The 14,024-nt window shown below is 37.9% G+C and overlaps 1 protein-coding gene across 4 annotated transcripts in view; it reads left to right on the top strand.

The window, feature by feature from the left end:
- Positions 1-135: 135 nt before the first annotated feature.
- The window catches only part of AGL (amylo-alpha-1, 6-glucosidase, 4-alpha-glucanotransferase), a 36,983-nt gene continuing 23,094 nt past the window's right edge, over positions 136-14,024 (top strand). The window contains exons 1-12 of one of the 4 annotated variants that reach the window (XM_051624530.1): positions 136-385; positions 795-944; positions 3,480-3,690; positions 4,584-4,750; positions 5,203-5,406; positions 9,973-10,154; positions 10,382-10,493; positions 10,795-10,915; positions 11,091-11,193; positions 11,283-11,380; positions 11,964-12,103; positions 13,814-14,001. In XM_051624530.1, the coding sequence (XP_051480490.1) occupies positions 863-944; positions 3,480-3,690; positions 4,584-4,750; positions 5,203-5,406; positions 9,973-10,154; positions 10,382-10,493; positions 10,795-10,915; positions 11,091-11,193; positions 11,283-11,380; positions 11,964-12,103; positions 13,814-14,001 (1,608 nt within the window). In that variant the 5' untranslated portion in view covers positions 136-385; positions 795-862. Of the gene's footprint in view, positions 386-530; positions 694-794; positions 945-3,479; positions 3,691-4,583; positions 4,751-5,202; positions 5,407-9,972; positions 10,155-10,381; positions 10,494-10,794; positions 10,916-11,090; positions 11,194-11,282; positions 11,381-11,963; positions 12,104-13,813; positions 14,002-14,024 lie in introns of those variants that run through there. The other 3 variants (XM_051624532.1, XM_051624529.1, XM_051624531.1) reach the window with 3 other exon arrangements.

The raw sequence follows: 14,024 nt of genomic DNA, 5'->3' as shown, positions 1-14,024 counted from the left end.
GCGCGGGGCGGGGCGCGGGGCGGGGGGCGGGGCGCGGGGCGGGGCGGGACAGCGCGAGCCCGGCCCGGCCTGGCTGCCCGCACCGCCGCCGGGGCGGGCCCTGCGCTCTCGCGGGAGCTGCGCCGGCACCGCCCGTCTCCGTGCGCGGCCGAACCAATAAAGTTTGTTTCAAAAAAAACCGAAAGGGAAGGAAAAAAAGCGGCTCCGACGAGTCTGTCGCGGTTGCTAGCGAGTTGCGTGAGCGACCGGCCGCCCGGCCAGCCCGGCGCTGCCGCAGCAGGCGAGGGCGGACGGGCTGCTCCAGCCCCCGCCACGGCCGCGCTCGGCCTCGGCAGCCGTCGCCCTCGGTAGGGAGCTGCGCCTCCGCCGCTCTGCGGGCCCGCCCGTGAGTATGGCGGGACGGCTGAGGCGGGCACCGCGTCCCGCCGCGGCAGGGCGGTGATCAGGGGCCTGGCGGTGGCTCCCGGCAGCGCTGGGCGAGCGGGGGGAGTGACAGGTGTCAGGCTCCCCTCCCCCGGGGGGCGGCTCGGGCCGGGGGCACCTCTGCGGCTCTGGCTGCGGGCCGGGCCGCGCTGTGGGACCGGGAGCTGCGCTGGGGAGCTGGCGGTCCCGGCCGGAGGAGGGCTGGGTGCCTCCTGACAGCTCCGCGTCTGCCGCGCCTCGGCTCCTCACTGCCCTGCGGCTGGGGAACATGTAAGCGGTACCGGCGGCGTGAGGCATTCCCGAGCGGCCGCCGTCCTCCCGGGGGTTGCCCCTGACCTGTGGGTTTTTTTGTCTGTGTTCCCTTACGGCAGGGCTCGCTTTTCCCTCCCTGAAGGGAGTCTCCTGGTGCGGGAGGAGCGCCGGACAGGCGGCCGCAGCCATGCCGAGCGCTAAGGAGACGCGGCTGCTGCACCTCAGCGAGATGGAGAAGCTGGACAAGACCCTCTTCAGGCTAGAGCAAGGTAAATCGGGGGCTGCGGCCTCCTCAAGCTTCCCCTCCTCCTCGGCGGGGAGCTCCTGGGGCCGGGTGAGAGGGAAATGGCCGGGAGCTCCCCACCTTCTTCGGGCAGCGACGGAAAGGGAGCTCAGTCAGTGATAGTGGCTTTCTTTGCTGTTGTTTGGTTTGAGTTTGGTGGGGTTTTTTCTCTTTTTACTTTTTTCCTTCTTTAATATGAAACAATTTCTGACGTACTTGCTTCTGCTGTAGAGCTCTATGGGCTCCGGTTGCATTTCAGTCTGGCTCATAAAACTTGAGAAATGAAGAGCAAATGGAGTAGGAGCAGTCAGTCTTCATGGGAATGAAATGCAAAGCATTTTTTAGACAAGCCCTGCAGGGCATGACCTCTGCTTTTATAATCTGTACTTCACTGACCCGAAAGTGTCCTCCTAAGTCAAGCTCCTTTCTAGTATTTATCTGCAATGTGCACATAAATGCAACACCCCCTCTTTAATATCAAAATTTTGAAATATATCAGTAAGATTTTGCGAAGCCTGAGCTAATGTTTCCAAGTGTGGGATCTTCAGCTCTCCTAAATCTTATCTTGTCTGTGAGATTTCTTATAGCTGTGCTATGTTAGTATTCCATCTGCATGCTTCTAAGAAATTGACATTATTTCTCTCTTAAAGTGTTCTTAAGCCTGTTTGCAAAAAAACCAAACCAAAACAAAACCCAAACCAAAAAGAACAAACAAACAAAAACAAACCACAAAAATAAAACAAGCCACTAATTAGCCTACTATTATGCTTGTCAGCAAAATCAGAGTATAAAGCTAAAGCCACTGTCTTTAGCCATTTTTAATTATGCAACTTACTCATTAAGTTTTGTGGGCTTTGTTACTTAATGTTATTGATCTAGGAACCTAATATCAAAGTGATTTAGTAGTGCAGCAAGATTGTTGACCTTAAGAATAAGAATTCCCTTCAACTGTATTGATTTCAAAATTTTCTGACAGTGTAGTCTTAAGAAAATGTAAGTAGTGAAGAAGAGCAGAGTTGACCCTAAGCTCCAATATTTGTGTAAGTTTTGATGGAAGCAGTCACACAGAAGTGCATGGCTATCAAACACTCAAAGTGCCTCTGCTGGTAGCAGCCCCTGATAGGGCATAGCTAATTTTGAGCACAGCATTCCTGACATTGGTATAACTGTTACAGGAAATAAGATATCAATGGCATATATCCCTGTCCTCTAATTTTAGTAATCCCTGAAATAAAATTTCAGGACAGTACTGGGGAGAGTGTACTTAGCCTTCCAAAAGTGGTTTTCTCTATGTAGGTTTTCTGTTCTTTTTGCAATCAGATGAGCTTCATTTTACCTGACAGCCATTCAGATCCTGAACCCAGTGCTTTACATGGTGGTTTTGGTGCAGTGGTGATTATGTTAATAAGAGAAACTGTGAGCTTAGTGAGACTTGTAATTAAGTGTATTCAGACACTGAATTCTGATATTAGAGTCACCTTAATTCTACTTAATAATCAAGTGGCTTTTTTTTCCACTTAAGACACTGAAACTTGCCATTATTCAGGGTTTTTTTTAATAACTCATTATTTGCGTATGGATAATATTCTCTTTTTAAAAGTACTTGTGTAGACTGCTAGGGCTAGTATGTTTGTTACTGCAGTGAACTATATGACTGGCATGTAATTTAGTGAAAGTATTTGTGCAAGTGCTTACACCTGTTTCAGACACTTGAAAGGACCCTGCAATTAGCTATGTACATGATAGTGGCCCTCATACCTGCAAGTAGAAACCTGTTCTGAAACCTGTTCACTAAACAGAGTTTTTTCATATCCAGCTGAATAAACTGCAGTATGATTTTAGGTTCCAATATTTTCAGTTAACTTTTTTTCATAATCCTAGGTGTCTTAAACCTAAATAATGGTCTTTCTATGTGTGTGTGACCTACAGCACATATACAAAACATCCTTTGATTTATTGAGCTCTCTGGAAGTTTTAACGATTTGTTTGTACATTGTAAATTACACACAAATACTTATCATATTACAGTTAAAAGCATAAGGAATTTAACATTGTATAGTGAACCCTCAATGGAGAATCAAGGGATTTGAAATAGTTTCCGTTTTGAAATGTCTTCCTATTTTTTTTCGCATGTTTTCATGTCTCAGCTTAATATATAGACCTGATAAAACAAAATACTTAAATACTACATAAACCAAAGTCTGCATAAAATTGTATGTAGGCTGATGATCATGATGTTTTGATGTGTTTTGTTTTTAAGACTTTTTATACAGCAAAGAAGAACAAATTGGAAAGGAGATAAATGGTGCCTTATAAGTAAAGGACTATATGTAAGTTTGCAAAGAACAATGTTGGGAAAGTAGGGAGAGATGATGCTGTAGAAATAATGCCATTCTGTCAAAATTATCGGCAGATATGTTGCTGCACTTTTTTTAACTTAATATCAAATTATTATTTGCAATGACAGAACAGAAGTATCTAGTCTTCCTGATCAAGTGACTTTATCTTTTTTTTCCTTGAGGTTTTGAGCTGCAGTTCCGATTGGGCCCAACCCTTCAGGGCAAGCCTGTTACTGTGTACACAAATTATCCAGCTTCTGGAGAAGTATTTGATCGCCACAAGTTCAGAACACTATCGTGGCACAATCCTGCAGGAAAAGAAGATGACTCTGACAAATTCTGCAAGCTGGACCTCCAAATTTCTGGGTCATATCAGTACTATTTCAGTCTTGGGTAAGTGAAGTTCTATATTTGCACCCAAATACAGTCTTGCTCCCTTGGTCTACATTTTAACCTGAAGAAATCACTTAATAAAAACATTTTTCCATTCATTTTTCAAATTGCAACTATGGGCCCTATATGAATCTGCTAATGAAAGGCAGTAGCTTTGGTGGTTGTTTAACACTTTCTGATACAAAGATACTGTGGAAACTATACAGAACAAAGTTGACCAGTTTTCTGTGAATGTTGGAATGCCAAGCCATTTTTATGAGTTTGCAAAGTCATCAGCATTCTAAGTATCTGAATAATTAATTTGTACTTCCTTCATTGACTTTGAAGGTTGTTGGGTTTTTTTCTTTCTAGCACGAAGCTTCTGGGATTCTTTAGTTCATGTTCTTTATTTCCTATTTTGTTTCAACACAACAAGTGCAGAGGAGAATGCTATTATCTGTAAAGATTCTAGTCTGTTATTCCGAGTTTCCGGAAGATGGGTGGTTAGTTTCCCTGAGGCTTAAAAGGGCATTTAGCTTGGGTGTCTTCCTGAGGATAGAGCTCCAAATAGAGGTCTTTGTAAAAGATGGGCAGTCCTGCTTTCTTGTTCAGTACACTGCCTCAGAAAATAGCAGAAGTATCTCCCTTTTGCAGAGAGTGTAAAGTTCTGTATCTCAGTTGTATTCTTGTAAGCAACTGGCATAAGTACAGTAGAGAGATGATGCCTAAGAGATGAACATATCTTCAGTGTTTCCTAGTTTCTTCAGGTGCCCTGCAGACTGGTTCCCCACCTCCTCCAACTACTGTACTGGGCTGCTGTGTTTTTGAATTAGATGTGCTTTTTGGATTCTCTTTTCTGAAACTGACTGGTATAATGGATACTTACTATACCAATTAAAATTATTTTTTCCTAGAAATGAAAAAAGTGGTGGAGGTTACATAGTTGTGGATCCTGTTTTGCATGTTGGAGCTGATAATCATGTGTTACCTTTGGATTGTGTTACACTCCAGACATTCCTTGCTAAGTGTCTGGGACCGTTTCATGAATGGGAAGATAGGCTTAAAGTTGCAAAGGAAACAGGTAATGCCAACACATGTATTAAAGGATACATTGTTTTGTCTTGTGTCAAAAAACAAAGTAACACTGAAGAGTATCTGTGTAAACAGCTTATTTTGTTTTTATTTTGTAGAAGAAATATTTTCCACTAGCTTAATTTTTAGATAACTGATTAAATCAGTGAAATGATTAAAATATTTGCAGAGATTCAAAAATTCAGAGATTTCCTGATATGAAAAACCACTTTCGTGTTATTTTTTTTATTTCAGATAAGACTTGTTAGTTTGTAGGGCTGGCAGGATGATTTTTAAAGCTTGTGTTATGTCTAATTTTGAGTGGAAGATGCAGATGAATTTACAGCAGTTATTCCAAACACTAGCTTGATGTGCATATTATAACTCTATATTATTATGCTTTTTTGCAATTGACTTTGACTGAAATTTGTTTTTCTTATTCTCTTACTTCTGATTACATAGGTTACAACATGATTCATTTTACACCACTGCAGAAGCTTGGACTGTCTAGATCGTGTTATTCACTGGCTGATCAGTTAGAAGTAAATCCTGAATTTTCAAGCCCTAATAAAAAGTGCACTTGGAGCGATATAGGAGCTCTTGTGGAAAAATTGAAAAATGAATGGAATATGCTTTGCATCACAGATGTAGTCTACAATCATACTGGTATGATTTTTGTATGTGTTAATAACCAGATTGGCCCTATAATTACATTGAATGGTTTCCCTTAACTTTTCCCTCTTGAACCTATCTTTTAGTAGCTGTTTTAAGCAACTTTGTTTTCTGTCTTTGAATCTCAAATCCAGGACAAGTCTCTACAATTATAACTGATATGTCTCCATAACAGATGTAAAATAATTTGTTGTTTTTACTGAAATAGTGAATAGAGCCCTTCTTAAAGAGAACTAATAAACTGTGCATGTGTCTGTATTTTTATAATATGCTTCTTTTTATTGTGTGCAATGTGCAGCTCCCACATAAATGAATGGATTCTGGATGATTATTTGGTGTATATAAACTGAGTACCTTCTTGTTAAACAGGGTATTATTCTTGTTGCTGCTTAAAGGTAGCTGCTCTAATTTGGATCAAACATGCAGACAACAAAGGGAATAGTGACAAGCAATAGAGGATTAAGCAATGGAGGAAATGCTGCAGCTCAGTCTGTGGGGAAAGATTTAAAAAAGAGAGCTTTTTGTTTGGAGTGGGGCTTTTTTAAGCATAGATATGCCAATGAATTAAAGGCTTAATGGCTTCTCATAGCTGAAGTTGTCTGTTGTGCAGAGAGAGGCAGTGGGTTTTCTTCAGTATGATCAGATTACATTTAAATCACATTACTTAATTTGTGAGTTTGCTGATATTTTGCTTAATGAGTTTACTTTGATTACGTTTATAAGGTTTATAAGTTTTCATCTTATGCTGAAGATCACAGTAATTAGCATTCTCATAGCAGAGAGTACAACAAATGGTTATGTATGTTGATGTTACAGTCCTTTGAGGTTTTTTTAAAAATCCCAACACAGGTATCTGTGAATTTTAAGCTTTATTTGCTTTAGTTCTTTGTTGACTGTTGACAGACATTCCTAACCAGTCAGTCTGCAATATTGTGGGCCCTGCTGTTTGCCCTACCTGTTGAAAAGCTACTAAGTGTGGTTATTGACTATGTATCCGAGGGACTTAGGCTTTTAAATATTCTCCCAATATTAGATTAAAATTTTTGGCATTTTACCAACTGCAAGTCCAGTTTCTCTCACACATGCTTGAGATCCTGTCATCTTTATACTATGTATATTTGCAAGCTACCAAGGAGAATGTTTTCATGGACAGAAACACTTAAGTCTAAACTATTTATTAGACTCCAAAATATATTTGAGAAGAAAAATGTCACATTATTACTTGATTACATTTGTAAGAATGTTTTAGGTTACATTTAGAGTTCAAAGTAATCTTCATCGTGGTGGATGACTAAACATTTTTACTGTGGTAAAAGGATGTTTTGAAGTGTCTTCTAATAGGATAGAAATATTCAAATGACCATGGTCCTGGATTGCCATCACTAAGCAAGATATGCTTGATGCCGTTGTTTCCTGCTTTCAAACTTTTAAACACTTTCCCTCCCCTTAGTTTATAATAAAAACCTTTTTATTTACAACTCACTCTAAACTTTGCTAAATGCCAAATTTAGCATAAGTAGAAAGATAAATTGATAAATGTCTGAGCAAGCAATAATAATGTTGTTAATGCCTGTGAAGGTAAAACATCTTGGGGGTTTTTGAAATCAGAATATGGGTGAGCAGTTTGGGCATTTCTTCTTGTCTGTAGCTTGATTAGATGGAAATTTAACTTTTCCCTTTTTTGTTTAAATGGACGGTAATTTCTCATGTTAAATTAGTTAATTCCTGTGTATTAGGGTGGTTTAATTGTAAAACATACTTCACAGAACTATTTGACTATAAAAGATACAAAATGTCTAGTCAATTAATTTGAACAGATTTTGGATACTTGCACATGGTTGTTAACTCTGCAGCATGTCTGCATTAAAAGCTTAGGTTGTCTCACATTAAATCCTTTAATGCTGGTAATTCTAACAGCTCATGACCCCTCAGCTTAAAGTGCTTGTATCTGTTGGTAGTTGCTGCTCTTAAGCTGAGACTACTGTATAAAAACAATGCTTCCCCTCTGTTCCTGTTTTAAAGTCAGACAGCTCACTCTACATATCAAGCAGTTTAGCTAAGGGGTTTGATTTTTCACTGGAATGGAGAGCAGACTGTTTGCACAGTAGAGAGAGGTGGGAGTCATTTTTTATGTTAATGTCTGGCAGTTTCTAGCATCTACAGCCTGACTTTAAAAGCAAAGTAGATGCATGTGCTGATGTTAAATATAGATGCACCTTTGGCATGTTAGCAGGAGTATCACAGATAAACTTGCAAACCCTGACTGGTAACTGGGTAGATGTGCTGGTTTGGGGCTGCTGTTTCCTTCAGGATTTTCCAATACCCTAAAATAAGAAATGCCATGTTCACTGGCATTTACTTTCCACCATGTGATAGAAAAAGGAGAGTTTGTTTGTTTTTTTTATTTTCTGAGCTTGCAGTGGCTGAAGTAAATAATAAAGTAATACAATAAACTGAAATAAATTGTATTTTCTTTATCTTTCAGAAGAGGCTACTATTGTCTAATTGCAATTTAAAACTTGAGTAAACCCTTCTTCCAACCACTAAACTAATCACATCAAACACCACCTTTTCTCAGCTTTATAAAAGGGAGGAAAAAAAGTCTTGGGCAGTGAGCATCACTACTAAATATTGTTTGTGTTTAACTTATATAACAATTAATTAGTCCTTTGAAAAATGTGAGCTTATTTTCTTAAATAAGAGTGTATTGACTTCTGGAAATGTTCTGCAATTCCTCATCTTGTTATTTAGTTATGCTTAAGTGTATTTTCTTCCTGGCTGTGACTAATGTAATCACCATTGATGTCTGGGGCAATTTTTTTTCTTCAGAATTAGATTTCTTTTGGTCTTCCGTTGTGATTTATTGGAGGCTTCTTTCTGATCAGAAAACATCATTCTGTTCTGCACCAGAATTAGTGGAAGGCCTGTTGACTTTTTTGGCATGATAAGACCTTAGATTTAGATAATTGCTTTTTAGGGTTAATTGTATTTCTTCATTAAAGTCCTGTGTAGTAATCATGGTTTTTGCAAGGTGAACAGAGTAAGCTAGTTCTGCTTTTTGGAGACAGCTTTTTTTTCAGAAGTAGTATAAATGTATAAATACATCTGTTTGGAATCTGGTTGGCCTAGAAGATCTGTAAACAGCCTGCACTTATTACTGTTTTATGTTATTTCATAGTAAATATGGTAGTTTTAGTTGTAGATGCCATTTAAACCATGAAGATCTTAATTTCCCCAAATGGTGTGTGACCTTATAAACATGGAAGATTGCCATGTTCACAATGTTCTTGAGATGGTAATGTAAGAGGGAGTTGAGAAGCACATTGTTCATACTGTACACTGAGTACACTCTTCCTTTGACATTTTTGTTTGAACTTCTTTCAACTAAGCAAACTTGGGTTTTGGCTGTTAATTGTTCTTCTGTCATTTTGAACAAATTAATAGCTTACTCTTTGTGTTTCCAACATAATAATTTATTAGATATGTTCCCTTGTGTGAAGTACTATGTCTTGTTTTCTGTTTTTCTAAAACAATGGATTAAGAAGACACGTTCTTTGAAAAATTATTTTTACAAAACCTTGTAAAAACTGTAGTATTTTTTGCTCTTAAGAAGTTTGTGCGCTTTTTTTACACTTATTTTTTCAGTTGCACAGATTAATACAAAAGAATGCATGAAAATTACTTTCAGTTAATTTATTTCCATTTTTTAAACTGATCTAAACACAGTTTAACTCGTTGTTTGGTTTTTTTTCTTCATTGCCATTCTTCCAAAATAAAAGTTCTCTCTATTTGTGTTAACTCATGTTGCTGCATGCACACGAATATCTACATTAGAGAATTACACCCATTTTTCTAGTGAAGGGTCCTTACCTTCTCTGAGTTAATTCTTAATGTTCAGCACATGTTCTGGTGCTTGCTGATCTTATGGTGGAAGTTTAGAACACAGTAGAGTGAAGTGTTTTATCTGAGCTTGTGCTCCGTTTGCATGCACCAGTCAGTGCACTCATCTTCCTTTGAAAGGCTCTGTGGCATTGCCTCCCACCTTTGTTTCTTATTATGTATACAACAGGGTCACAGCTAATTCTTTCTTAAAAACCCATTTAACTATGTTTTTCATCAAATATTTTTTAGGTAGTGTATGTGCATTCTCTGTGCATGTGTATCATCTGATACGGTTAAGAATATCAAAAAATTAACAGCTTAGGCCATCTTAACTCTTGGTTTAGCACATAGGTTGTTTGGCTTTCAGCTAAAACTGGTTGAAATGAGAATTGGTGGGTAATATTGCATGTTTTTATGTAACTAATAAAAATGTTCTTCTGCAGTCTCTACAACTGTATTTGTTGCAACACACATGGCTATCAGTAATGCACACCTTGGCATAAGACGAGTTTCTATTGGCATGGAAAGCTTCACTTGAAATGTGAACTAACTGTATATGCCATATACTACCTTAACTTATTGGTGTTAAAGCATTTGCATAAAACAACTAAGTGTTCACTTGTGTACTTTTTTTTTTTCCCCTTCTTTTTATTCCTCCCTCTCCCTTTTTTGAATAAGCAACTAACAGTGAATGGCTCAGGATGCATCCAGAATGTGGCTATAACCTTGTAAATTCGCCTCACCTGAAGCCAGCTTGGGTCTTGGATAGAGCTCTGTGGCACTTGACCTGTATGGTGGCTGATGGAAAGTACACTGCTAAAGGGATCCCTCCCTTGATTGAAAATGATCATCACCTGAATGTAAGTGAATGAGACCTAAGTGTAAGTTAATGAATACTATAAAGAGCTGAATAAACCTTTAATATTTCTAAGGTTGTGGAAATGCAGTAAAAATTGTGTATACTTTGCAGATATTTTTAATGAAATAACCCTTTATGCCCCAGGGTTTTTTCTGAACAATTCGTAGGAGTGCTTAGCTTTTCTCAGTTATATTAACAACATTACTAACTAACTTTTTATTTTTACAGTGTATCCGTAAAATCATTTGGGAAGATATATATCCAAAAATTAAACTATGGGAATTTTTTCAAGTGGATGTTAACAAAGCTGTGCAGCAGTTTAGAACCCTTCTAACTCAAGGTAAAGGAAGGGTATGTTGCTGAAGTATGTGGATTATATATTTATAGTTCAAGAAACTTAAGATACATGTAACAATAAACTGGAAAACAAAATAATCCCATTTTTTGCTGTGAGAGAAATCTACTGCACTGATTTATGCATACAAGAATGATTGAAGAGCTAGTAAAGCCTTGAAGACTTTGAACCCCTTCCAAGCTTTTACCTACACATATCTTGCTTATGCTAGAATCATGTAAATTCTATATCTTAAATGTAATGAGTGTATTTACTTTATGAATACTCTCTTCTATCTTGTTCTTAGGCAAAATGGGCACTAAATCTGATCCAAATCAACATCTTCAGATAGTTCAGGATCCTGATTATAGACGATTTGGCTGTACTGTAGATATGAATATAGCATTGGCAACATTCATACCACACAGGTATCGTACTGTTGATTAAAAGTTAAAATCACAAATTAAATTTGCAAAAACACAGAAGTTACTTTCTTTTCAGAGATGGGAAAAATTACATTTTTGTTCCTTTTAGTTACGTGTACTGCATGTTTTTAAAACAAGTTATTTTAATTGTTCTCTTTTTTTATATCCTCCTGATAAGCAATGGACCAGCTGCAATAGAAGAATGTTGCAACTGGTTTCGCAAGAGGATTGAGGAACTGAATGCTGAACAATACAGACAAACTAATCATCATCAAGAACAGGTCTTATAATTACTGTGTTTTAATGCCAAATTTTCTAAAATTGCAAAAAATGTAGGCATTTTAATAATACATAATTTAATTATTTCTAGGCTGTCAATTGTCTTGTGGGGACTGTGGTTTATGAACGACTGGCTGGTGATGGTCCTAAGCTGGGTCCTATCAGTAGAAAATATCCTCTAGTTACCAGGTATTTATTTTTTTGATTGTTTAGTAACTTAGAATCTATCTAGGGAAAGCGAGTTAAAAGTACATGTATAGGTGCAAGTGTATGTTTTCTTTCCTGTGGACAGGGTTTACTTAATGAATTGACTGCCTTTCTTAAGCAACAACATAACTGTTTAATAAACAAATGTGACCAGAGAGCATAAAACAATACTCAAAACACATTGAAGGTTTACATAGTGCAAATTTTTCTTGTAGGTGTAAGAGGGGTGAAACTAGGAAATCTTACACTTTTCAAGTTTGATGTACTTGATGCCACTCATGTATTTGAAGGGCAAGGGCTTTGATCTTGCACTGCCAGCTGACACCAAGATAGGGCAACACCTGTCCTTGCTCCTTCAGGGCATGCTACAAAATAGCAAGCTCCCCAGCATTTTCAGTCTAGCAGCTGCTTTTTTGTTTTGGCTTTTTTGCACTGTTTTATCTACAAGCTAGTTTATAGCAGATATTTTTATTTCAAACACACAATAAATTGCAGCTTACATGACTTCATGGGGTTGGTTTTGGTGTTTGTATTTGTTTGTTTTAACTGCCTGTCTATTTTGTAGGTATTTTACTTACCCATTCCAAGAGCTAACTGTGGGGGAAGAAGAAGCTATGATACATCAGCCAGATAAAGCTTGTTATTTCATGGCTCATAATGGCTGGGTTATGGGAGATGATCCTCTCAGAAACTTTGCAGAACCAGGTTTGAAAAAGGACTTTGAATCATATTATAAACCTTCTGATATTCTAGCCAAAGCAAAAAGGATTTTGTTTAATTTGTCTTCTTTCTGAATAATAATCTACAACCCTTTCATGGTTTTTTATTTCCTCTTTTTTTAATTCTCCTTTGCAAGCATGAAGATAATGTGTTTCAAGGGTTTATTTTTCAGTTGCATTTCAGCCAATTGTCTTTTGTTCTGAGAAGACTATTTTTCCCTTCAGTTGTTGACTTTAGGTAGCATACCTAACTTATATTACTGAGTTTTCTCTCTTTATATACAGCATTTTGAGTGCTTTATACCTGTGTTAAGCATTTGTTTTTCACCACAGTATCTGAGAAGATGATAAGTAAGGACATGAATATAGGAATTGCAAACCAATGCAGCTAGTTCTGCAATTGATGCTTAAGAAACGTGGTGTACAGCCAAAGAAGGCCATTTTTTTTTTGTCCATGTTGCCACTAGGGAAGATGAAAACTAATTTGTGCTTAAGTGAGTCTATTTGGATGTAGTGGTGGCTTACGGTCCCTGCTCTGTACTTAGTAGCTGCTTATTCGTGTTGTGAGTCTTTCATTGTATAGGCCCAATCACTTAGGTGTCCATGTGAGCCACAGGAAATTTGCCTGACTGAAAAATGTCTTTGCTAAGGCAGGGTTATATTTCAGCTGAACAAGTTTGCTGGTTTAGTTCAAGGTTTAACCACCAAAATTACAGTCTATAACATCAGTATAGCTGGTCTAGGAGTAACAGAAACCAATAGCATAGCTCTGCCTTACCCATCCTGCATGGTACTGACCCCATCCATGCTTTGATCAGGTTTAGACAAGATGAATATAAACAGACCTTCAAAAGAGTAATGGTTCAAAGATAATTGTATTTCTCTTACGTGAGGTCTGATTATTGACAGTTCTGTGTCTGTGCCTCAATATTATGTGTTGCAAGTAGTGTGGGGTTTTGCTGATTTTGTGTTTGTTTTTTAAATTATATTACTGCTACTGTCAAATACTAATTTATAAGGACAGAAGTAGCTTTTTTGGTATGGCTGATTTTTCTAAGTCTTTGTCACAGTTAAACTGTAAGTATGTTAGAAGTGAACTCATACAAAGTGGGGTTTTTTATTAATTGCATCAAAAAGGCCTAAGTAGTATATGAAACTAGATGGAAGATAAGTGTTTTAATACACACAAGTTATTTAGGGAGTTAGTCCATTTAAATCACCTACTTGCATAAGTACTTAGGAAATTTGCCTTATCACAGTGTGCTATTAACAGAAGATACATTTTTAAGTTGTGGCTGTGGCAGCTTATTTATGGTAACACAGTGAGAATTTTTTTTTTTTTGGCCAGTATAAACAACCAAACTACTGAATTTGTTCACTGGTTTGCTGTTTTTTGTTGTGGATTTCTTTTTTTCTTTTCCAAGCACAGTCTTTATGCTGCTTTAAAGAAATAAAAGGATTTTTATTTGAATCTGTAGAGTTATTTCAGTATCACTGTAGAAGTTCCCTTCGAGTAGTCTGAAGTTACACATCAGTGTAGGCTGTATAACTTTTGAGTTGATATAGTTATTGTTAGACTTTTTACTCTTCATTACAATGTCCTGCTCTTCAGCAATAGAAAATGAAAATCAACATTTTTATTTTGATGCACATTTTATACTATATATACGCTATAGTGCATTTCTTTCTCTTAAAGGTTCAAATGTTTACTTGAGAAGAGAGCTTATTTGTTGGGGAGACAGTGTGAAACTGCGTTATGGTAACAAACCTGAAGATTGCCCATACCTCTGGGCACATATGAAAAAATACACTGAAATCACTGCCAAATATTTCCATGGTGTTCGTCTTGACAACTGCCACTCGACACCTATTCATGTAGCTGAGGTACGCAGAATTAAGCATGTCTA

This window comes from Apus apus, chromosome 7 (assembly GCF_020740795.1).
Source record: "Apus apus isolate bApuApu2 chromosome 7, bApuApu2.pri.cur, whole genome shotgun sequence".
Lineage (NCBI taxonomy): Eukaryota > Metazoa > Chordata > Aves > Apodiformes > Apodidae > Apus > Apus apus.
Note: the sequence above shows the minus strand (reverse complement) of the source record. Positions and strands in the feature narration are given on the sequence as shown.